The 22,398-nt window shown below is 46.6% G+C and overlaps 1 protein-coding gene across 5 annotated transcripts in view; it reads left to right on the top strand.

Annotated features, from left to right (window-relative positions):
* Positions 1-22,398, top strand: part of PDE10A (phosphodiesterase 10A) — a 573,119-nt gene that overhangs the window by 526,723 nt on the left and 23,998 nt on the right. For all 5 annotated transcript variants that reach the window (XM_086318697.1, XM_086318695.1, XM_086318696.1 and 2 more), the window contains 4 exons: positions 10,182-10,324; positions 12,549-12,632; positions 14,091-14,241; positions 15,410-15,565. In XM_086318697.1, coding sequence (XP_086174823.1) covers positions 10,182-10,324; positions 12,549-12,632; positions 14,091-14,241; positions 15,410-15,565 — 534 coding nt within the window. The remainder of the gene's footprint in view (positions 1-10,181; positions 10,325-12,548; positions 12,633-14,090; positions 14,242-15,409; positions 15,566-22,398) is intronic.

Below are 22,398 nucleotides of genomic sequence, written 5' to 3'. Positions count from 1 at the left end.
TTGATCTTCTTAAAATCTGTCCGTGTTTCTGTGCAGCCCTGGAGGACTTACTGTGTCCATCCCAGGGTAGGCACTGTGAGGCCGGCTCAGCAGTGCTGTTGCAGAGCTCGCCCAGGGCGCTCAAAGCTCTCCTGAACAGTGATTGTTGCATTAGAAACCTGGACTCAACCACGGTCAAACGATTACGCCAACCCGAATACTAAAGCTGAAACAAGAAAAATAACACTCCTTCTGAAAAGTCATGAGTAAGTTGACAGGCGTTCTGTTTTTGTGTTGGGGCAAAGCTAGTGGAGTTGTTTATAGTGAAACTGACTTGTCACTTTTTATAAACACTGAAACTCACCGGAACTGTTTCTGCTCTCCTGCCATGACAGATAGGGTATGTGCCACAGTTTCATAGAGTGTCAGCGCTGGTGGCGGGCTCTAAACCTCTCCTCAATCGAGCAGACCCAGGCCTGGTTGTAACCTGAAGGTGCGTGTTGAAGCCCAGGTGGCGCAGCGTCAGCTCTCTGTGGAGTTAATCGCCACTTTTTAAACTGCAGTATATCTTCTCCCCATGAGAGCTTATAAAAACTGCATTGTTTCTGACAGTGCCTCCAAACTCAGAAAGCATGATAGCCTCTGACTCCGCAGCTCAGGGGCGCCCCCACCCCCGCCCTGCCCTCTCCACACGCCTTCCCGTCTGGGGAGCAGCTGGTATTGGAGTTGTTTCTGTTCAATGCAGAGGGAAGACCAACGTACTGCCTTTCTTTACAGTAACACTGGCTTTGTTGAGGCAAGCATCCTCCTCAAAAAAAAAAAAAGAAAATGCAGAGAGCTCCCACTGTGTGTCAGTGTCTGTAAGCCAGTGATTGGTTTCTTTGCAAGAGAGTTTCCTGTCAGCCTTCTTCAGGGGAGGATGTCAGATCATAGACCTCTAGAGTAAAGACCAAGACCTGGATCCCGGTTCCTTCGTTAGTCCCACAGCTATCCCGAGGGAGGCTGTGATTAGCTCCACTTGATGTGAGAGAGACAGATACATGGATGAAGTAACCCAGGGAAGGTCCCGCAGCACGTGTGTGGCCGGCCAGCTTTGGATGCTGCCCTGGAGTCCTCGGCGCACTGCCCTTCACCCGCCCGCGAGAAAGACAGCTTTGTAAACACTTACGTCTCAGAGCTAGTCAAGGAAAAAAAGTCATTTCTCTGCATCTTGGTACCGTGGTCTCCATAAACTGGAATAGACGTGCAGGCAGAGGAAGCCACACATCAGATGCTGTATTTTTTTGACGGTGTATTTTTAGTCGCTCAATTCTTTTTTATCAGCTCAGTTCTTAGCAGGGACGTCAATCTGTTGATTTTTCCTCGTGTTGGTCTCTTCTTTCCTGGATTTCCTCATTCCTCCATTCCTTTACTTACTTGATTTTTACTTACTTACTCAGATCCGTCTGGAATTGCTTCCCCTGGGGGAGACCCAGGTAACCTTGTCTCTCTGCAGGGTCCTCAGCCCAGGAACTCCTCCCTGCAGCCACAGGCGGGCCTTTGGTCCCACACAGGGCACGGGGCACAGCCTCCACTGGGCCTGGCATTGCCCTCGCCGCTGTAGCCCTATTTCATGCTACTGCATACAGAGCACAAGGCTTCCTGTCCATACCTGTGTGGACCGTGTTTTTCGTTTTAGGTTTATTTAGGGGGCCACACTGACTTCATTACTGACATCATTTAATGCTATTGACATCACATTGAAAATCTGCATTTTAGCAGATATTCCGGCAGTTAGGTTGGGCATGTGACTTGAGTGAAGGGGAAGGAGCACCCAGTTTGTTTCAGCAGGGGTTGAGCCCCTTGCATCTATGGATTGCCTGCAGCCAGTGGCGAGCTGGTAAAGCCAGCTCTCTAACCAAGAAGGGGCTTTACATGTAGCACTTCCCAGTTTGTGTGGAGTGCAGACTCCCACTCAGACAGGCGCACGCCCGAGGAGCATCCTGAGTGCAGACCTGGGAGCCAGGGTACATCCTCAGCAGGTGGGACGCAGCGTCACGCACCGTCACAGCCCTGACACTCAAGAGTTCTTCAGCAGACTGAGCCCTCAGGAGCCCAGCGGCGTGGCCGCGGTGCTGGAGGAGGTGGTCATTGCCGGCCACTTGCCCGAGTTTGTGCTCTTCCTTACGTGTGAGACCCCACGGACACGGCGTGTCCTTCCCGACTCGGGTGCTGCGTGTCCACTGTCTGCACCTGGGAGACCTGGGTGCAGAGCACTCGAGTAACTTTTGCCTGAAGATGCACAGCCACTCAGCGCAGGAGAGGAGGGCCGACCCAGAAAGGTGAGCTGCAGCCTGGTTCTTAGCTGGTGTACCTTTAAGTGAGTCCAGGCCTCCTGTGAATGTGAGTAACGTCAGCGCATCCTCCGCACGCCCCCATGTCTGTGCAAAAAGCCAGTAGGTAGGGGTGCTGCTTCGTAAGATTGCGCGGTTGTGTTCTCGCCACGTGGTGGGCGCGAGCTAGGTTACGCTCCTGTTTCCAGGCCGCCGTCCTGCTGCCTTTGTGCCTGTCCCATAGCCTCGTGTCTGAGATTAATCCCCCATCCAAATGGACGGCGGCCCCCTCTGCTAGCTGTCCCTTGGGCTGGACAGTGAGCCCAGCTTAACTCCTCACTGTCACAGACAAATAGTCTGTAGAAAGTCAGCACACAGCGTGGTGGTCCATCTTCATTAACAGTCCGCAGTGGGGAGAAGAGAGCAGAATCATTTATTAGTAATATGTTATTTTCGACTATTCATATTGAAGGTCATTTAGAAAACGGGGACTCAAGTAGCTATAAAATTTGCCGAAACTAATTCTTTTTTTGCTGTAAAGTTAAAGTTCGTGTTACTGCCTTACATTGAGTACAAAATTTTAAAAAAATTAAAATTAACAGTTTATATGTTTACGAACAATATAAACTTATTAAAATTATACATAGTGATAAATAAAAATGTAGTTTATTCTCAGCGGAGGTCATAAGCTTGTAAAATGCTGAAAATGAGTATTTTGTGAGGATTGCAAAAGTGGTGTATACGGGGCCCTGAAAGGCTGCCTGCCGCCGAGCAGGCACTCACTGGTGGTAACGACTGTAGTGGCAGTGCTGTTCTGCTGCCTAATATGGTTACTTTTACTAGCACCTCCCCCAGAACGGCCCTGAAGAGCAGGCGGTACTGACTCACAGTGACTGCCAAGTAAACCCCGTTGATTGTTCGCCCTCCTGCCGGAACCTGCGGTACCGTCTCGAGTGGGAGGGATGTGACGGTCCATTGAGGGTTGGGGGGCGCATCTGAGAACTTCTTTTAAGGAATGCTGTGAGGGAAAGTCCATTTTCTCGATTGTGTGTACACGGATGGAGCTTTCACCCGGCTCGTCCGTCAGGTGGCTGTGTCATGTCCAGGTGCGGTCTCCTGTGACAGGGGCCTTCTATTCTACAGGGAAGAAGAGCGGACAGGGGTGTCCAGCCTGCACTTCTAAGCCTGACCCAGCTTTTCCTCAACCATGTTAGACGACAGCTTTGCAATGTCCACTCATTTCCCTTGTGCTACAAAGGCTTTGCTACTTGCGGCAAAGCACTTGGAATAGTTGTTGAATTCATTGTTTATTTACACATATTTCTTTCACAAAAAGAAATTCCAAATTGCTGATGTTTTTCTGATGACAAATGACAGTGTTTTGTTACTTACAAGACGTATTCAAAGAAATAAACATTTAATCTGAACTTTCAAATTGCAAGAAACATTAACACGGAATAAGAAGATAATTGCTTTTCCAGATAAATTCATACCATGAAGAGAGTACTTTGAAAACAGTTATTTTCCATCATCATCATGTGACTTTTTGCTGAAATTTATGTGTCAAATACACAAATTCCCACGTACCTTTACAAAGACTAGGAGCAAGCATTTTTTAAAAAGAAGTTTACTGAGGCTTATAAATATACAATGAACTACATGTGTTTAGAGTGTGCAGTCTGACAAGTGTACACACACACCCCTGCTGACTGGTGTGTCCATCATCCCCACGAGTCTCTGTGACCCGTTCCCACACAGTCCTCCCCATCTTCATCCCCCGTTTCAGGCAACCACTCTTGTACTTTCCATGACTTACTTTGAATTTTCCAGTTTATATGACTGGAATCATAAAATCTGTGTTCCTTGCTGTCTGACTTCTTTCCCTTAGCACAATTATTTTTTAGACTCATCCATGACACTGCGTGTGTAAATAATTCACTCTTTATTACTGAGTATTCTGCTGTACAGATATATTATGAGGTGTTTGTTTAGTCACCTGTTGATGGAAATTTGAGTTATTTCGCTTTTGGCTGTTACAAATAAAGCCGCCCAAGTCCGTGTGTGGGCGTGTGCTTCCATTCCTCCTGAGTGATGCCTAGACTGGTGGGCTTTTGTGGCGGGGCGACGTTTAAGAAACCGCCAGGCTGACCGACGTCCAGTATCCCCAGCATCACTGGCAGCGTTCCAGTCTCTCCACATTTGCATCTCTGGGTCTTCTTTGGTGAAGTGTCTGCTCCAATCATTCGCCTGTTGTTTGTAATTTCTGGGTTTTGTTACTGAGTTTTGATAGTCCTTTTATATATTCTAGATGTAAGTCATCTGCCAGATTATTTGCAAATATTTGCTCCCAGTGTTTGGCTCCTCATTCTCTTAACATTTTCTTCTTAAGAGCGTTCTTAATTTCGAAGAAGTCTAGCATGATTTTTTTCTTTTTGTGATCATGCTGTCTGCATTGTATCAAAGAAAGATTTGTCTAACCAAAGATGACAATGATTTTCTCCTGTGTTGTCTTGTAGAAGTTCTACGGGTTTCACATCTAAGTCTGTGGCTGACTTGAGTAAGCTGTTGCATGTGGTATAAGATGAGGATCAGCACTTACTTGTTTGTCTGCATCCAGGTGCCCGGTTGGTCAGCCCCCTGAGTGGTGCAGACTCTTCTTTCCCTGAGGTCTTGCCTTGTACTTTTGCTGAAAACCTGCTGACCCTATGTATTCATTCTCCTCATGGCCTGACCCCTTTATCACTGAAATGATCTCCTCGGTAATAATCTTTACTCTGAAATCTACTTTGTTAAGTATCTGGAATTTTCAGCTGTTCCCGTTTTCTCTAGACTGGTGGTAAATGTTAAACACCTTTTCCAACCTGTTGTTCTTGTTGTTGAGTCCCTAAGTCGTGTCCAGCTCTTTGCGATCCCACGGACTGCAGCACGCCAGGCTTCCCTGTCCTTTACTATCTCCCAGAATTTGCCCAGACTCATGTCCATTGAGTCAGTGATGCCATCCAACCATCTCATCCTCCTCTTGCCCTCAATCTTTCCAAGCATGAGGGTCTTTTCCAGTGAGTCAGCTCTTCGCATCAGGTGGCCAAAATATTGAAGCTTCAGCTTAAGCCTCAGTCCTTTCAATGAATATTCAGGGTCGATTTACTTTAGGATTGACTGGTTTGATGTCGTTGCTGTCCAAAGGACTCTCAAAAGTTTTCTCTAGCACATTTCGAAAGCGTCAGTCCTTCTGTGTTCAGCCATTTTGTGGTCCAACTCTCACATCCATACATGACTCCTGGGAAAACCATAGCTTTGACTATACAGGCCTTTGTCAGCAGAGTAATGTCTCTGCTTTTTAATATGCTGCCTAGGTTTGTCATGGCTTTTCTTCTAAGGAGCAATCGTCTTTTAATTTCATGGCCGCAGTCACTGTCCACAGTGACTTTTGGAGCCCAAGAAAAATAAAGTCTGTCACTGTTTCCACTTTTTCCCCATCCATTTGCCATGAAGTGATGTGACCAGATGCCATGATCTTTGTTTTTTGAATGCTGAGTTGTAACCCAGCTTTTTCACTCTCCTCTTTTGCCTTCATCAAGAGGCTCTTTAGTTCCTCTTCACTTTCTGCCGTTAAAGTGGTGTTATCTGTATATATGAGGTTGTTGATATTTCTCTCTGTAGTCTTGATTCCAGCTTGTGATTCATCCAGCTGAGCATTTTGCATGATGTACTCTGCATATAAGTTAAATAAACAAGGTGACAATATACGGCCTTGATGTACTCCTTTCCCAATTTGGAACCAGTCCATAGTTCCGTCCAGTTCTAACTGTTGCTTCTTGTCCTGAATACAGGATTTTCAGGAGACAGGTAAGGTGACCTGGTATTCTCGTCTCTTTAAGAATTTTCCAGTTGTTGTGATCTACACAGTTAAAGTATTTAGGGTAGTTAGTGAACCAGAATGTGAAGTCAAGTGGGCCTTAGGAAGCATCACTACGAACAAAGCTAGTGGAGGTGATGGAATTCCAGTTGAGCTATTTCAAATCCTGAAAGATGATGCTGTGAAAGTGCTGCACTCAATATGCCAGCAAATTTGGAAAATTCAGCAGTGGCCACAGGACTGGAAAAGGGCAGTTTTCATTCCAATCCCAAAGAAAGGCAATGCCAAAGAATGCTCAGACTAATACACAATTGCACTCATTGCACACGCTAGTCAAGTAATGCTTAAAATTCTCCAAGCCTGGCTTCAACAGTACTTGAATCAAGAACTTCCAGATGTTCAAGCTGATTTTAGAAAAGGCAGAGGAAGGAACCAGAGATCAAATTGCCAGCATCCACTGGATCTTTGAAAAAGCAAGAGAGTTCCAGAAAAACATCTATTTCTGCTTTATTGACTATACCAAAGACTTTGACTATGTGGATCACAATAAACTGTGGAAAATTCTGAAAGAGATGGGAATAACTGACCACCTGACCTGCCTCTTGAGAAACCTGTGTGCAGGTCAGGAAGCAACAGTTAGAACTGGACATGGAACAGCAGACTGGTTCTAAATAGCGAAGGAGTACATTGAGGTGGTAAATTGTCACCCTGCTTATTTAACTTATATGCAGAGTACATCATGAAAAACGCTGGGCTGGATGAAGCACAAGCTGGAATCAAGATGACTGGGAGAAATATCAATAACCTCAGATATGCAGATGACACCACCCTTATGGAAGAAAGTGAAGAACTAAAGAGCCTCTTGATGAAAGTGAAGAAGGAGAGTGAAGAAGTTGGCTTAAAGCTCAACATTCAGAAAACTAAGATCATGGCATCCAGTCTCATCACTTCATGGGAAATAGATGGGAAAACAGTGGAAACAGTGGCTGACTTTATTTTTCTGGGCTCCAAAATCACTGCAGATGGTGATTGCAGCCATGAAATTAAAAGACGCTTACTCCTTGGAAGAAAAGCTATGACCATCCTAGACAGCGTATTAGAAAGCAGAGACATTACTTTGCCAACAAAGGTCCATCTAGTCAAGGCTATGGTTTTCCCAGTGGTCATGTATGGATGTGAGAGTTGGACTATAAAGAAAGCTGAGCACCGAAGACTTGATGCTTTTGAACTGTGGTGTTGGAGAAGACTCTTGAGAATCCCTTGGACTGCAAGGAGATCCAACCAGTCCATCCTAAAGGAGATTAGTCCCGGGTGTTCATTGGAAGGACTGATGCTGAAGCTGAAACTCCAATACTGTGGCCACCTGATGTGAAGAACTGACTCATTTGAAAAGACCCTGATGCTGGGAAAGATTGCAGGCAGAGGAGAAGGGGATGACAGAGGATGAGATGGTCGGATGGCATCACTGACTCGATGGACATGAACTTGAGTAGTCTCTGGGAGTTGATGATGGACAGGGAGGTCGTAGCGTACTACAGTTCATGGGGTCGCAAAGAGTCGGACACGACTGAGTGACTGAACTGAACTGAACTGAATGAACCAGAAGTACATGTTTTTCTGGAATTCTCTTCCTTTTTCTATGATCCAGTGGATGTTGGCAATTTGATCTCTGGTTCCTCTGCATTTTATAAATCTAGACTGAACATCTGGAAGTTCTCAGTTCACGTAATGCTGAAGTCTAGTTTGAAGAATTTTAAGCATAATCTTGCTAGCATGTGGAATTAGTGCAATTATACGGTAATTTGAACGTGCTTTAGCATTGTCTTTTTGGAGTTGGGATGAAAACTGACCTTCTCCAGTCCTGTGGCCACTGCTGAGTTTGACGAATCCCCAGCCTTTTACTTTTACCCTGTCAAGTGTGAAATTTGCTCAGTTGTGTCCGACTCTTTGCAACCCCATGAACTATGCAGTCCATGGAATTCTCTAGACCAGAATACTGCAGTGGGTAGCCTTTTCCTTCTCTAGGGATCTTCCCAGCCCAGGGATGGAATCCAGGTCTTCTGCATTGCAGGTGGATTCTTTACCAGCTGAGCCACAAGGGAAGACCCTGTCTGAGTCTTTGTTATATTTAAAGTAGGATTCTTTCTTGTAGACAGTGTGAGTTGGGGTTTTGCTTCCTGCTCAGATAACCTTTTCTTTTAATGAGGCTCTTTAGACCAGGCATGTCTTATGTTTAGGTGTACATCCATAATCTTGTTATTTGTTTTGTTTGTTCCATCTGTTTTTTATTTCTGTTTCCCTCTCTGTCTTCAAAAGTTGAATTTTTTAAAAAATCTGTTTTATCACACAGCTTTCAACTTATTAATATCTGCTGTGTGACGAATTTCACTGATTGTCACTGGTTTTGAACATGATTGACAGTATATAAAGATGCAGCTGATTGTTTGCAAAAGTAATTGATTTACCTCAGGGAAAATAGAAATTTATCTGAATTGCAGTCAAAGACATTAGTGCTTAGAGAGCAGAACTGTGAGTGTGATAAGAACAGGCAGTCCTGCCTTTGTTCTGTTTGACTCACATACTGTTTGGCCTCACCGGCTCGATGGACACGAGCTTGAACAAGCTCTGGGAGTTGGTGATGGATGGGGAAGCCTGGCGTGCTGCTGTGGGGTCACAAAGAGTCGGACAGGACTGAGCGACTGAACTGAACTTTTTGGCATATTTTTCTCCAGTAGGTGGTGCTACTGGTAAAGAACCTGCCTGCCTGCCAAGGCAGGAAATGGAAGGGAAGCGGGTTCGATTCCTGGGTAGGGACGATCCCCTATAGCAGGGCATGGCCACCCACTCCAGTGTTCTTGGCTGGAGAGTAGCATGAACAGAGGAGCCTGGAGAGCTGTGGTCCAAAGAGTGTCACAGAGTCGGATACGACTGAAACCACTTAGCACACACTCACGCACTTTTGGCATATTTTTCTCCACTAGTACCACTGTTTTCAAGTGTTAAATCAAACACCACCATCTCACCAAGTAATAAAGAAAAAAACTTGACAACAGATAACATATAGTGCTTCATTTCGAAATATATCATTGTTTAGTGTGACCAAGAGTCATGCTAAGTCAATATTTTTAAAACATGTACTTTTTATCTTTTAAATTTTCTATTATATTTTAATTTATAATACAAACAATATATTAGCACAGTGTGTAATTTCTCACGGGGCATACATTTATTACACGTGCATCTATAAACTTATTTTGCCAATAAAGAACTTTACAATCAACAAATTTTCAAACTCCCTGGACTAGAGGACTCTGAGATCACCAAGAGTTAAGCTAAATATTTTTAAAAGGAGACACAGAAAAAAAGTCAACTGATGTCTCAATTTAGTTGTTTTGCATCTTAGTCTATTTGTGCTGCTATAACAAAATACCATGGACTAGGTGGCTTATGAACATCAGATGTTTATTTCCCAGCAAGGCTGGGAGTCCAAGAATAACATACCAGGTAATCTCTCCACCTAGATAGAATGGCTGGCCGTCTGACAAAAAAAAAAAAATACTTGTTACAAAATTTAAGAAGTCTTTTAAAATGGATATATAATTTCTTAAAAAGCCATTTGTGTCTTCAGAGTCACATGTGGGGTTTTTTTCAGTAAATATGAAAATATATAGTGATGGTGAGAAAAATCGGGAAAGATTGAAGGCTGGAGGAGAAGGGGACAACAGAGGATGAGATGGTTGGATGGCATCATTGACTCAATGGACGTGAGTTTGAGCAAGCTCCAGGAGTTGGTGATGGACAGGGAGGCCTGGCGTGCTCCAGTCCACGGGGTCGCCAAGAGTCGGACACGACTGAGCGACTGAACGGAACTGAACTGATGGTGATGGTAGTTAACGGATGGTAACACGCAGTAACAGTAGTTAAGGACGAGTAATAGTGAAGCCGGCTGCAGCTGTGGCTTTGTTTTTAAAGCAGCCTCTGCACTTTAATGCCGACCACGCACGCGCTAGTTTACCTTTTCTGTGTTGGCGCAGATGTACCACAGGATCCGGCACTCGGAGTGCATCTACAGGGTCACGATGGAGAAGCTGTCCTACCACAGCATCTGCACCGCGGAAGAGTGGCAAGGCCTCATGCACTTCAACCTGCCCGGCCGCCTGTGCAGAGAGATCGAGCTGTGAGCGCCCTGCCCCGCCCGCGTCCTCAGCCACGGTTCTCAGCCCACTGAACTCAGAGTGAAGTGGCTTCCAAAAGCAGAATCATAAATACTGCGTTCCACGTGCGGTCTCTGACCTGACCGTTTCCCCTTCCAAGGAAGGAAAGGCCGGATCTCTTTATCTTTAGAAAAACTAGTCTGAATGCCATTTTGAAATGAACCAACCTAAATGTTAGCTTTCCTTGTTTACATACTTTATGAAATATTTACTATTCAAAATGGCATTTAATCTCAGATAACTGAAAGCTTTCATTTCCATATAGTTTTAAGTTTGCCAGTTACATTTGAGACTTTATAATACACAGTTTAACATCCACACTTCGCTTCTAATCCCAGGCTAATACATTTGTTACTGGTGGTCAGACTGCCCATCAAAAGTGTAAGCCAACTCTGTGTGTTAATAACAACATAGAAAAATCTTCAAAAGTGATCCAGAGCTGACAGTTATTTAAAATAAGAAAAACCGTATTGTTAAATTATTTAAATAAGGAGGTCATTAGATTGCTGTGCGTTAAATGCCCTGCTGGCCTAGTAAACAAATGGGAATCTGTGCCTGTAAATGCCTCAGGGTCACCAGACGGAAATGCTAAGGACAACAGTTCTGAACAGCCAGCTAGGCTTTAGCTGGAGCCAATCAGATGGTTCATTTTCTTGGCACGGTCTCTATAGAGGTGTTCCCATGACTTCTGACCACTCTAAGTAGGTGCTGCCCTTTTCAAGTGGGTTTTGCTCAAATAATATGCCTCAGTTTATGTGTTGACAGTGTATGTGTTACATAGTGTGTGTGTGTGTGTATATGGTATGTGTTGTGATACCCAGGACGGAGGAGCCTGGTGGGCTACGGTCCGCGGGTTGCAGAGTCGGACACGACTGCACAAGTAATACACACATATATTTTGATACAATAAGAAACAAGCCTGTGGGCTGTGTAGCTAGTTCCCGGCACAGAGCTCCTTTGACCCTTAAAATTTCCTGAGTGATTTGGGTGAGAGAGGTATCTTTTGTTATTCATATTAAGCCTCTTTCAACCACTCAAGAGTTTTTGCTAATGAAAGACTCTGGGCGGATGAGGGCCTGCCCTTGGACTCCTTTCCAGGGAGAGAGACGGGGTGGGGGTGGGGGCTACCAGTGAGCAAGGATTTCATCACCTGTACCCTGTGTGCTGGAAGCTCCAGAAAACCCTAACTGAGGGGTTCTGAGAGTTTCCAGACTGTGGAGCACGTCAGGTGCTGGAAAGGGGGTGCCCCCAGAGAGAGGCCGGCGCTGCACGGCCCGCCCCACTGCCTGGCCCTGGGCACCTCTTCCTCTTGGCCGCTCTCAAGTTGTGTCCCAATAATAAGCCAGACGTCTAGCTGAAGTGTTCCTCTGAGTTCTGGAGCTCTTCTAGCGCATTATCTCCCCCGAGGAGGGGCTTGTGGGAATGGCTGACGGATTAGAAGGGCGGGTGGCCTTGACTTGTGATTGGCGTATAAAGTAGAGCAGTCTGTGGGCCCCAGCCCTTGAGCTGTGAGGTCTGCCTCAACTCCAGGTAGTGTGAGAATGGGGTTGAATCCTAGGAAATCAGTGGGTGTCTGCAGAGAACTGGAGAACTGCTTGGCGTGGAAAACTCACACATTTGGTGTCAGAAGTGTTGCACCTAAAGGAAAATGGTCTAATACTTGAGCATTCTGCTTATTGGGGTTAAATATCCACAACTAAATTAGCATATGAAAATAGGTAATAGCTTTGAATGCTAATATTTATAAAAGTTTTCTCTGGATAAAAATGGGAAATAGACGGATTTTCAGCACTAAAAGAATTTCAAATGAGATCCCCCTTTTTCTATGGATTGTGTAGGGCCCGTGTCATGTACGTGTTGTGTGTGTCCTGATGAGTGTGTGGTATTAAGAGCATCATTATGTTGTCCTTTATCATTGCTCTGATGATAATGACCACAGTATTCCTTTGTAACAGAGACTTAAGCAGTGGCTTAAATCTTGGACTAAGTTCCTGAGGGGGTGGGTGGAATGTCCTCCTGGAAGCATTTGATTACAACAGAGATGTGACTGAGGAGGGGAGAAGGCAGGGGGCCGAACTCCCAGTATTCTTTTAGTTTCTTCATAGACATAAAATTTACTTGCTTTATTTGCACGTTTATCCCAGCTCGCTGCGTTTCCTCCTGAGTTGTGCTTTCTGTTTATTCCAGGTTCCACTTTGACGTTGGCCCCTTTGAAAACATGTGGCCTGGAATTTTCGTGTACATGATCCACCGATCCTGTGGGACAGCCTGGTATGCAGGACCACCTTGATGCCTCACCGTATTCTCGGTTAATAATTAAAACATGCCACAAATTGTTTTCTCTAAGCACTTGAATTTTTAAAAAAGGCTAAGATTATTAGACAGCGTGCAGCCTTCTTAGATTCCCTTGGTTCATAACCACGTCTGACCAGGTGATGCTGAGAATGTAGGTGTAGCTGGGATAAATAATCGCATACTGATCCTGCGGGTGTCTTGGAACAAGCGCACACGTTCAGCGTCGCCTTTCACCTTTGACTTTAACGTGCCGGTTAGAGCAGGAGTGGAGGAGCCAGGCCTCCTGACTCAGTGGTGTCCTTTGCTCGGCGGCGTTACCTTGCGCGTTCCTCCCACGTCCCCCTTCTTCTGTGGCCTGTCCCTGAGGAACTGCGAGCCCTTTTGTTCGTTCGTTTGTTTTTAATGTAGCTTAAACACATAGTTAAAATGCAAGAAATGTTTCTTTCTTTTTTCCACTAGTCATTAAGTGGCTTATCGAGGCTCTTGGCTTCTCTAGAGCTAAATTGTCACTCCTGTCCCACTGAATTCTGTTTTCTCTTATTCCCATCAGCGGCTTTTATAAATCACTGTTTCAAAAGAATGAGCGCAAGATACCTAACTTATTTCTTAGATAGCAGTTGAGAGTTTGACCAGATGAAACTCTTGTAATGACACACCTTATACTTCAGGTACTATTCGGAAATTTTCAGTAGAGAAACATAAAGGTTATGCGTATTAATATTTAGAGGTTTTCTGAACTCTCATCTCTGGTATTTCCAGAGCCCTGTTTCATATTGATACGCTTTTGTCTTAAGTTGCCTCATATCCATTGAGAGAGTTAGTGGGGCTCTAAAGAAGTCTATTTTAAAAAAATACAAAATCTATTACCACACTGTAGAATAAGAGCATGCGTCATAGTCTTTCATGTACTGTTAAGTATTTGAGTGTGACCATCTGCCACTGCCAGTTGATAATTTGAGTGTACCACAGTAATTTGGAGTCCTTTTCAAAGGATAGCCTCTCATCTAGAAAATTCTTATGGTGTGCACGTTTGCAGTTTGTGAACGTGAATGCGCTTTTTTTAGAAGAAACTCTCAGAACACTCTTGAGCAGGGTGATGGTATGTTGCTGTCTGTTGACCCTGTGGGCTGCAGGAGATGGTTGACTGTTCAGGAAGCGGTGATGGGAGTCGATGGTAGGGAAGGCAAGCAGATTCTGGGGTCTGCTCGCTGGTGGGCCTGTTACAGTGTCTGAGAGGAAGCCGGTAAAGAGTCCTCCTTCCTTGCTGGCTGGAGGAATGCCAGGGAGCTGGTGAACGAGGCTCACTCGGCACCCCAGAAGTCTCCCCGGGGCAGGTGTGTGTGGGCACTGACCCACGTGTCTAGACCAGAGCTGCCTCCTGGAGCCCGTTGTTTCTTTACCAGTTCCTGTCGTGACGGTGTCTCTTCCGCACAGCTTCGAGCTGGAGAAGCTGTGCCGTTTCATCATGTCTGTGAAGAAGAACTACCGCCGGGTTCCTTATCACAACTGGAAGCACGCGGTGACGGTGGCCCACTGCATGTACGCCATCCTGCAGAGCAGCCGCGGGCTCTTCACCGACCTCGAGGTGCGCGCGCCCTTCCTTGCCCCGTTTTCAGGTGGCTGAGTGGGTTTGAACACTCTGTGTCTGCAGCCCATTCACGATATAATTAGGTGCCGTGTTATTCCAGGACAAACTTTGGTTCAGTAGATTCATGAGCAGCAGAGTTTTAAATGGCAGTATCCAAGCATTTTTTCCTATTGTTTTGTATAAGAAATATAGAAACGGACATTCCAGTGTCGCCAAAACGTCCCTCAACGAAGCACTGGTTTTTGTGGTCTCTCTTCCCTGGTAAAGCCGAACTGTACTGAAGGGCGCAGATGAGGCCAGCTGCTGTCGTTGCCCTCACGCCCTAGATAGTGGACACTTATCCTGTCCCCCGAAAAGGGCGTAGATGAGGCCAGCTGCTGTCGTTGCCCTCACGCCCTAGATAGTGGACACTTATCCTGTCCCCCAAGAGCCCAGAACATGAAATGCAGTTAAAACATAAACGCTGATCTGACCTTTTCCCTCACAAGAAGACAGGGGCACTGTGAGGCTCCACTGATTTACAGACGTGGAGCTGGTGACACACTCAGAGAGGACGCGGGCACCCCTGTCCGTTCATGCCCTGCTGTCTAGCCCTTCCTTGGCCACCCAGCCTCGAGCTCGGGGACCGGAGTGCCTTCACCCCAGCTGTGCCACTCCCAGGCAGACCTTCCCAGTGGCCACGCTGTCCTCTCTGCATCGGCCCCAGCGGCCGCTGTGAAGGCCCCAACTCAACCCCCTTCTCTCCTCCTGCTCCAGGACTCGTGACCCTGCAGAGAAAAGGAGCTGCCTGCCCCATGCTTTATGATTTCCTTGTTACAGTCCTCATTCACGATAACCATACCATCGCTAGAATTTAGTGTCCAACAGATTTTTGAAAGAAGAATGGAAACTGCCTTCTCCTTTTGCAGATTCACTTTATCTGTCCTTCTTTGGAACCCTTGCTTTAATTTGCCCCCACTTAAACACTTTTTCCCAGAGCTCAGCAGGAAACCTCAATAGTAATCTGGTTGTCAGAGTCAGCCACAGAAAGCAACGTGGTTAAAAAGGAGGCTGGATTATCCGGCATTGCTGCTGTTCCTGAGGACGGGGGCTGCATCCGTGACAGAAGTCAGCGTGAGAGCCCCGTTTCTTTGTTTTGAACGTCTGTGCTGTGTTGTCTCTTAAGCGCAAAGGGCTGCTCATCGCGTGTCTGTGCCACGACCTGGACCACCGGGGATTCAGCAACAGCTACCTGCAGAAGTTCGACCACCCGCTGGCCGCGCTCTACTCCACGTCCACCATGGAGCAGCACCACTTCTCGCAGACCGTGTCCATCCTGCAGGTGAGCCGCCAGGCCCGTCGCCTTCTGAGAGACTCCTGGCTTCGGTAGTTGGGGCCCTCTTTAAAAACAGCAGCCACGTTTTACTGTAGAACCGTTCCTTAGAGTTGTTCTCAGATAATCGTGTTGGGTTTTTTTTTTTTTTGAAAAAAGGCTCTTTTTTGAAGATTTATATATATATATTTTGTAACCACATTCGGTTTTTAAGTACCTTATACCCTGAGGCAAATGAACTATTTCACATAGTTCATTTAATCTATGTGGATTGTCATATTCTACAACTAGAATGTGCTGACCAACAAATCTCTAAAGTTAGGCAGGTAAGATTTTAAGTGCATTGAAGTTCTTTTTTTCCTTTTGTGTGTTTGTAATTCTGTTGCTTTTACGATGTTCTTAGTGACCGCTCTGGACGCTGCCAGTTCTCACATCACAGTGAGATGCATTTGCTTCTTCACTTAAAGCTTTTCCTCAAACTCATCTTAAAGTAGCTATTACCTCATAGATTTGATTTCCATCACAATTTTTAAAATATGCTCTGTGTTTGATTCAGAATAGTGGACCCCGTTTCCTCCTCTCAGTGTTAGCACCTTGAAGGAGGAAGAGATACCTCATTAGGTCCCCTGATTATGGGTCTGGTTACCGGAAGGATTCTGAATTTGTAAGAATGTGAGGCACCCCCAGCAGGACCTCAGCAGCGACCGCTGTGGTCACCTGCGAAGCAAAGGGTGTTTACCGCTCAGGGCAGCCTTCCTTCCTGGAGTAGCCCAGGCCCCCGCCCACCCAGGGCTGGTTTCCTCCCGCCAGCTTCTCCAGGGGGCTCCTCAGTGTCCCCCTGCCCCCGTGCCTGGTGGTACTGCACACCGGATCTTCCTGAGCCCAGCAGACTGTGCCTGTCCACGCTCCTTTTCCTCGGGGCTGCCAAGGTGAACGTGAGCCTGCTGGAATGCAGGTGCTCCTCTGACTCCCTGCCGGGGAAGGGGAGAGGTCTGCCCGGTCGGAGCCGCGTCCGACAGGGGCCGAACGTCCCACCTGTCCCCAGGCCGGTTCTGTCCCCGAAAGCAACAGGGAGTCACCATTCCTGATGGTCCCTGTCCTTCATTTTGTTAAGTGATGTATGTACGGATGGATGGATGGTTTGGATGGACAGGTAGGTAGATCCATATATACCTGGAAATTTAAGCAAGATGAAAGATGTGTATGGATATGTGTGGGTGTGTATGTGTTTGCATATATGCATAAAATATAGGTATGTGTGTACCTATATATGTGTGTGTATAATAAATGTGTGTTATAGGTATGCACATATATATATTAAAACACACACATACTAAAATGAGCTTTCTGTAGGCAGATATTATAAAACTTTATGACAGTTTATACCTTCTTTGCCCTTACTCATCCTGTGAGACCATTTACTTGTACAGGAAGAAAGGCAAATGCCAGAGATGACGTCAGCATGCTTTCGCTTAGAGATATTTAGGCCTCCTCAACCCCGTGTGCTTCCTGAGTCCTAAGTGAGTTCATGCATTCGGCTGTGATGACATCTCTGCTATTTAAATCTGCCAGTGAATTTTGATAACCTTCATAAAGTTTCTTCAGAAAACCTTTTCTAAACATAATAGAATTAGCTTTTAAAAAGGCCAGGGTTGCGATGGACTGAAACCTGACCTGAGTGGTAATAGCAGTGATACCAGCGGGGCGGGATGGGGAGGGTGTGACCCAGGCAAGGAAGACTGCCTCTGTTTTTTGCCGTTGAAGGTGAAGGTGGTGTCAACGGTTTATCTCATTTTCAGCAAATCCTCAGCAATGTGGGGACTGCATATTACATAATGCAGTGTTCCCAGAATGGTCAGAACATGGTCACTGAAACTCAAGGCAGTGAATTAGGTTCAGTCAAGCTGTTGACATCCACAGAGTTGTTGGGGGGCATTAGATTCCAAGTATTAGAGAAGGGATTTCGGTCACTGGTTAGGTATGTTTCTGCATTTGCTCTCGTGTCTTTAGAGAAGGTGCGCTCCTCAGTAGAGGACTGGGGTCGCTGGCTAGAGGAACCAGGCGTGGCCACAGGCTCAGGCATATTCTGGACTGACCAGCACCTCTTGTGCAGCTGTGACTGGGGAAACGGCCGGGAATAGACTCATGGCCCCACCCCCATGGGCAGGAGTATTTCGGAGGATTTTCCTTCGTGTTCTGGAGATGTCTACCCTGCTGATTTTACATGCTCCTGAGTTTTCCTTCTCACATCCATCCAACTGCCTCTGAGAATTCCTGCCAACAGCACACGTGCCTCCTAGCACAGGATTTAGGCCCGGGGTACCGTGAGAAGGGCACCAGCCCCTCCCCAGCAGCACGAGAGGGAGGCAGGACCCCTGCCCTCTGCCCACCTCCTGCGGCCCCACCGCCCTCCCAGGCTTGCCTCTTGGCGCGTCCACCCGGGGGCACTGAGGTTCTGCCTCCAGACGCTGGACTTGGCGTCCGCGCGGCCGGCCGGTGTGCTTCTTCCGCAGCTCCTGCAGTGGTGCCTTGCTCACCCATCGCGGCGCAGTGACCCTGGCAGGGTCGCCCTCCCCGCCTCCAGTCACCAAGTCCCGCCAAGTGTGAGTGTGGTCAGGAGGCTTTCCAGGCTAAACAGTAAAGGTGACATCCTCTGGTAATGGTAAAAATGCCACCGTCCTGTCACTGAAGCATCAGACGGTGCTTCCTTAGCAGACACGGACCGCTCTGGGAGCTCTGTCTCCCAGTGACCCCTATAAGGAGCGGCTCTCCCCGCGGCCTCTCGGAGCGCCGCACAGGCTTCTTCTTCTTCCCCATCACCGTGCAGACCTCAGCGGTCCTGCGACGGTGCCCTCCGGCCACGTGGCTGGAGAGAAAGCGTTCACTCTGACGGATAGGGGAGCTGCCCACAGGCCTTCTCCAAGCCAGGTCTGTGCGTGTGCGTGTGTGTGTATCAGTCGTATTCACCCCAAGGCTGACTTTTAGTGGGCTGCCGCACTTCCTTAGTGGACAGTCTGGACAACGGGGGGTGGGGGGACACGGGGAAGAGGACCCCATGTGACCACAGCAGCGCTGATGCACAGAGAGACTGAGCCAGTGGCCTTGACAGCTGACCTCAGTCCAACCCCCCACACACAGTATTATTCGTGGTACAGGTCGGGTATCCGTCGCAGAACGGGGGGCCGGCTGGTGTCTGCCGTTCACCCTTGTCGGTATCTGTCCTGGTACAGGGGGCCGGGCAGGTGTCTGTCCGTCACCCGGGCCCGCACATTCATCCGTGAGGAGGGTGCAGGGAAGCTCCCTCCCCGCTGGACGGTGTAGGCAGGAGATCGCGTCAGGAATGAAGGAGGAAGTCTCAGCGCACCAGGAGAGAAGAGAGGCTCCCGTTCTCAGCGGGGCTGAGCCACCCTGTCTCAGTGGCCCCGGGTCTGCCCTCCAGTGATGGAGCCGGGCCGTGTGCAGGCCATGGGCGGCTGGACAGAAGCGCCCGCTGGCATCCGCGGTGGACGCCGCACGGGCCCCTCTGGGCACCACAGCCTCCTGCCTGGCCGGCAGGGACCTTCTGCGGGGATGTCCCAGAGTTCACCGTCATTGGACGCTGTCGGTCTGACTGCCTTTTTCCCCTGGTGACCGCCGTTTCCCCAGGCTTGTGGGTCTCAGGTCTGCCTTCCATGTATATGTCTGAACATGTTATTCTCCTGTTTTAAAATTGACCAGTGGGTGCCAGGACGTCAAGAATAAAGCTCCTTTCTTAACTGATAGGCAGTCCTTGATGAACAGCCCCTGCCCGTTCCAGAACTGTTGTATCTACCATGCTTCTGTGGCCCCAAACTCTTCCTGACTCTCTGCCCTGTCCAGTTCCCACTTTCTTTCTTTCAAGCGTCTCCTTGTCTTCAAGGGTCAGCTCAGGCATTTCCTCCTCCAGTGAAATCATTGTACAACGTCTCCACACAGCTGGGGCACAGGTGTGTGCCCCTTCCCTCGGCCCTGAGCCCCCCAGATGCCCGCAGACACCTCACATGTCCCGGAATCTTCTGTCTGTGAGTTCAGCGCGCCTCTCCCCTGCGTGGCAAGCCCTGTTCATTGCCGCCGCTGCGGGCCTCTCCCACGTCTGCTGACACGGGCGCTGTGGGCAACCTGACGACTGTGGACTCGGAGTCGGAGAGGGCAGAGCAGTGTGGGCGCAGTGTGGAGACTGGAAGCTGCCAGCTTTCATTTAGGGGGAAGCGAGTACATACGTGTCCTCAGGACAGAGCGTGTAGGTGGCTCAGTCATGGAGTCAAGTGGAATGACTTCAGGCATGGAGTCTAGTCTGTGTGCAGAGTGACTGAATAAGCTCCGTTTTCTTATCTAAAACGCACCCATGTGTTTTTAGTGTTAGAATACTAAAGCCATTTTAATGCTCATTCACTATTCCTTTATTTAATATTCATAATAATGTTCATTTTAATATTAAAAATTATTTCATAAGAAGATGTTAATGATTGTTTTGAATACTGAAGCTGCCCTTTTTCTATCTTTCTCCTTCTGTGAATACCTCGTGGTGGGTACCCAAAAGCCAGCATTTTAGAAACCAGACCAATTAGGGAGGATTATTCTTATCACTCAGAAACCTGTCTCACTATTCCATTAATCTTAAATTGCCTAGTGCTTGTGAAACATGTTTAGGTTTTTAAAACATCACCTTTATCCCAGCATTTTGGGATCCTGTGAGATTTTCATGAGTTTTTCTAGCAGTAGCATTTCTGTGACACAGTCCATCTGCAGCAGGTAGAATTTATTGTTGTCTGTTGCAACTGTAGCAAAATTGTTGTACTTATACTCAACACTGTCCCGACTTACAGGCTACAGTGTGTTAGTTTATTACAGAGGTTAGCTGAAATCCATCCTTTTCTACATATGAATCCTAAGTAGAGAGGAGGTCTCTGGCCGTCCCATTCGCTTCTGGACATGTAGGTTTGTTTGCTTGTCTCTCCTCTCTCTCCCTGAAGTCTGCCTGCAGAAGTTACACTGCTAGATGTTACCATCATCCCTGTCAGCACAGGCACTGTCTCATCAGCTCTGTGCTGTGCTTAGTCGCTCAGTAGTGTCCAGCTTTTTGTGATGCCCTGGATTGTAGCCCACCAGGCTCCTCTGTCCATGGGATTCTCCAGGCAAGAATACTGGAGCGGGTTGCCATGCCCTCCTCCAGGAGATCTTCCCAACCCAGGAATTGAACCCAGGTCTCTCCCACATTGCAGGCGGATTCTTTACCGTCTGAGCCACCAGGGAAGCCCTCATCATTTTTAGGTACTTCCAATAAACAAGAATTTTGCACTTATCAATACATTTGCTTTTTGTGGAATCCGGAGAGACAGGTATTATTGTTCATGTCCATTTTCCACATAAGAGTAATGCACATCCAAGAGGTTAAGGTGCTTGTTCATTGTCACACAGCTTGTGAGGAGCAGGAGGGTATTAACAATCAGAGGTGTTTGACTCCAAAATCTGTGTTCTTAATTACAGTGCTCTTATGTTTCTTAGTGTATGGTTGATGCAGTTGGCAATTAAACATCAAAATAAATATTGTATATTTTTCAAAGCATCGTTGTTTTGAATGCTGGATGAAATTAGTTGCATCACTGACTTTTTTCCTTCCAAAGTCCCAGAATGCACCAGCCTCTGCCTATTGTTCCCACAGTAGTGATTGATAATGTGGGGAGAGGGGTCAGGACTGCTGGAGAGTGAGGTCTGGGCTGGCTTTCTTTAGTCAAATAAAAATGTCATTAGTGTTTCAGCAAACACTTCATTTTAGCTATATATCAAAGATTTATTGAAATTTTATCATTTGAAAGTGAAATCGTGAGTTTGAAAGGGGTTTATAATTTTAGACCGTTCTACAGATACCATCGTCAGAACAAGAGCTGATTATAAGTAACTCCGTTGTTGGGTCGTACCATTGTACCATACGATATTTAAATATAAATGTAATACCTTAACAGTAAATAATTCAGAAAGATTCTGATAACTGAAAATAAATGGAGAACACACAGCCTTATTTCAGAGTAATAGGAAGCAGATGATGTCTTACTGAGGTATCTGATTTTGTAAAGAAATGTACTTTAATAATTTCAAGTTTGTAACATGTTTTATCAGTGAGTAAATATAGTTTAAGACAACAGGAAACAAAAGTCAATTTATAGTACAATTATGAAAGCGTTTGTTGCTCAGTCGTGTCCAACTCTTTGAGACCCCATGGACTATCCAGTGGAATAGACTATACAGAGAATTCTAGTGGAATTCTCCAGGCTAGAATACTGGACGGGGTAGCTGTTCCCTTCTCCATGGGATCTTCCCAACGGAGAGATCAAACCCAGGTCTCCTACATTGCAGGCAGATTCTTTACCAACTCAGTAGTAGCTCAGTATAATTATGTTGACTAATAAATCATTAAAAAATAATTGATGAACCCACAAGTTGAATCTCAACCTTTTTTGTTTGAACAGAAATGCCACATTTTAGTCTCAATTACAAATCAAAACTTAAAATTCTGAGGGAAATTATTGGAAAAAGGTTGAAGAGATTCGCATATAGAAGAATAATTCTGAGGAAATGGAATCCGAATGACAGGTATTTGGTCTTGTTCAGGGTGGTGATCTGCTGTGTCCATGTACCGTGAGGACAAAAAGCGGATGGCCTTCCAGTTTTTGTGCCTCAAGGATGTGTGTTTTATGTAGAAGCATTCCTGTCTATAGGGAGAGTTTTTAATATGCCTATGAATTTTCCAGTACTGGGACATTTTCTTCTATGGTACAGAGTACCATTTAAAACCTAGTAATATTCACTAGGCTTGCAGAAATGGA

This window comes from Bos grunniens, chromosome 9, assembly GCF_055505025.1.
Source record: "Bos grunniens cultivar Pamir isolate PY7600 chromosome 9, Bosgru_T2T1.0, whole genome shotgun sequence".
Taxonomy (NCBI): Eukaryota; Metazoa; Chordata; class Mammalia; order Artiodactyla; family Bovidae; genus Bos; species Bos grunniens.
The sequence above is the reverse complement of the archived record's forward strand: the minus strand, read 5'-3'. Positions and strand labels throughout refer to the sequence as shown.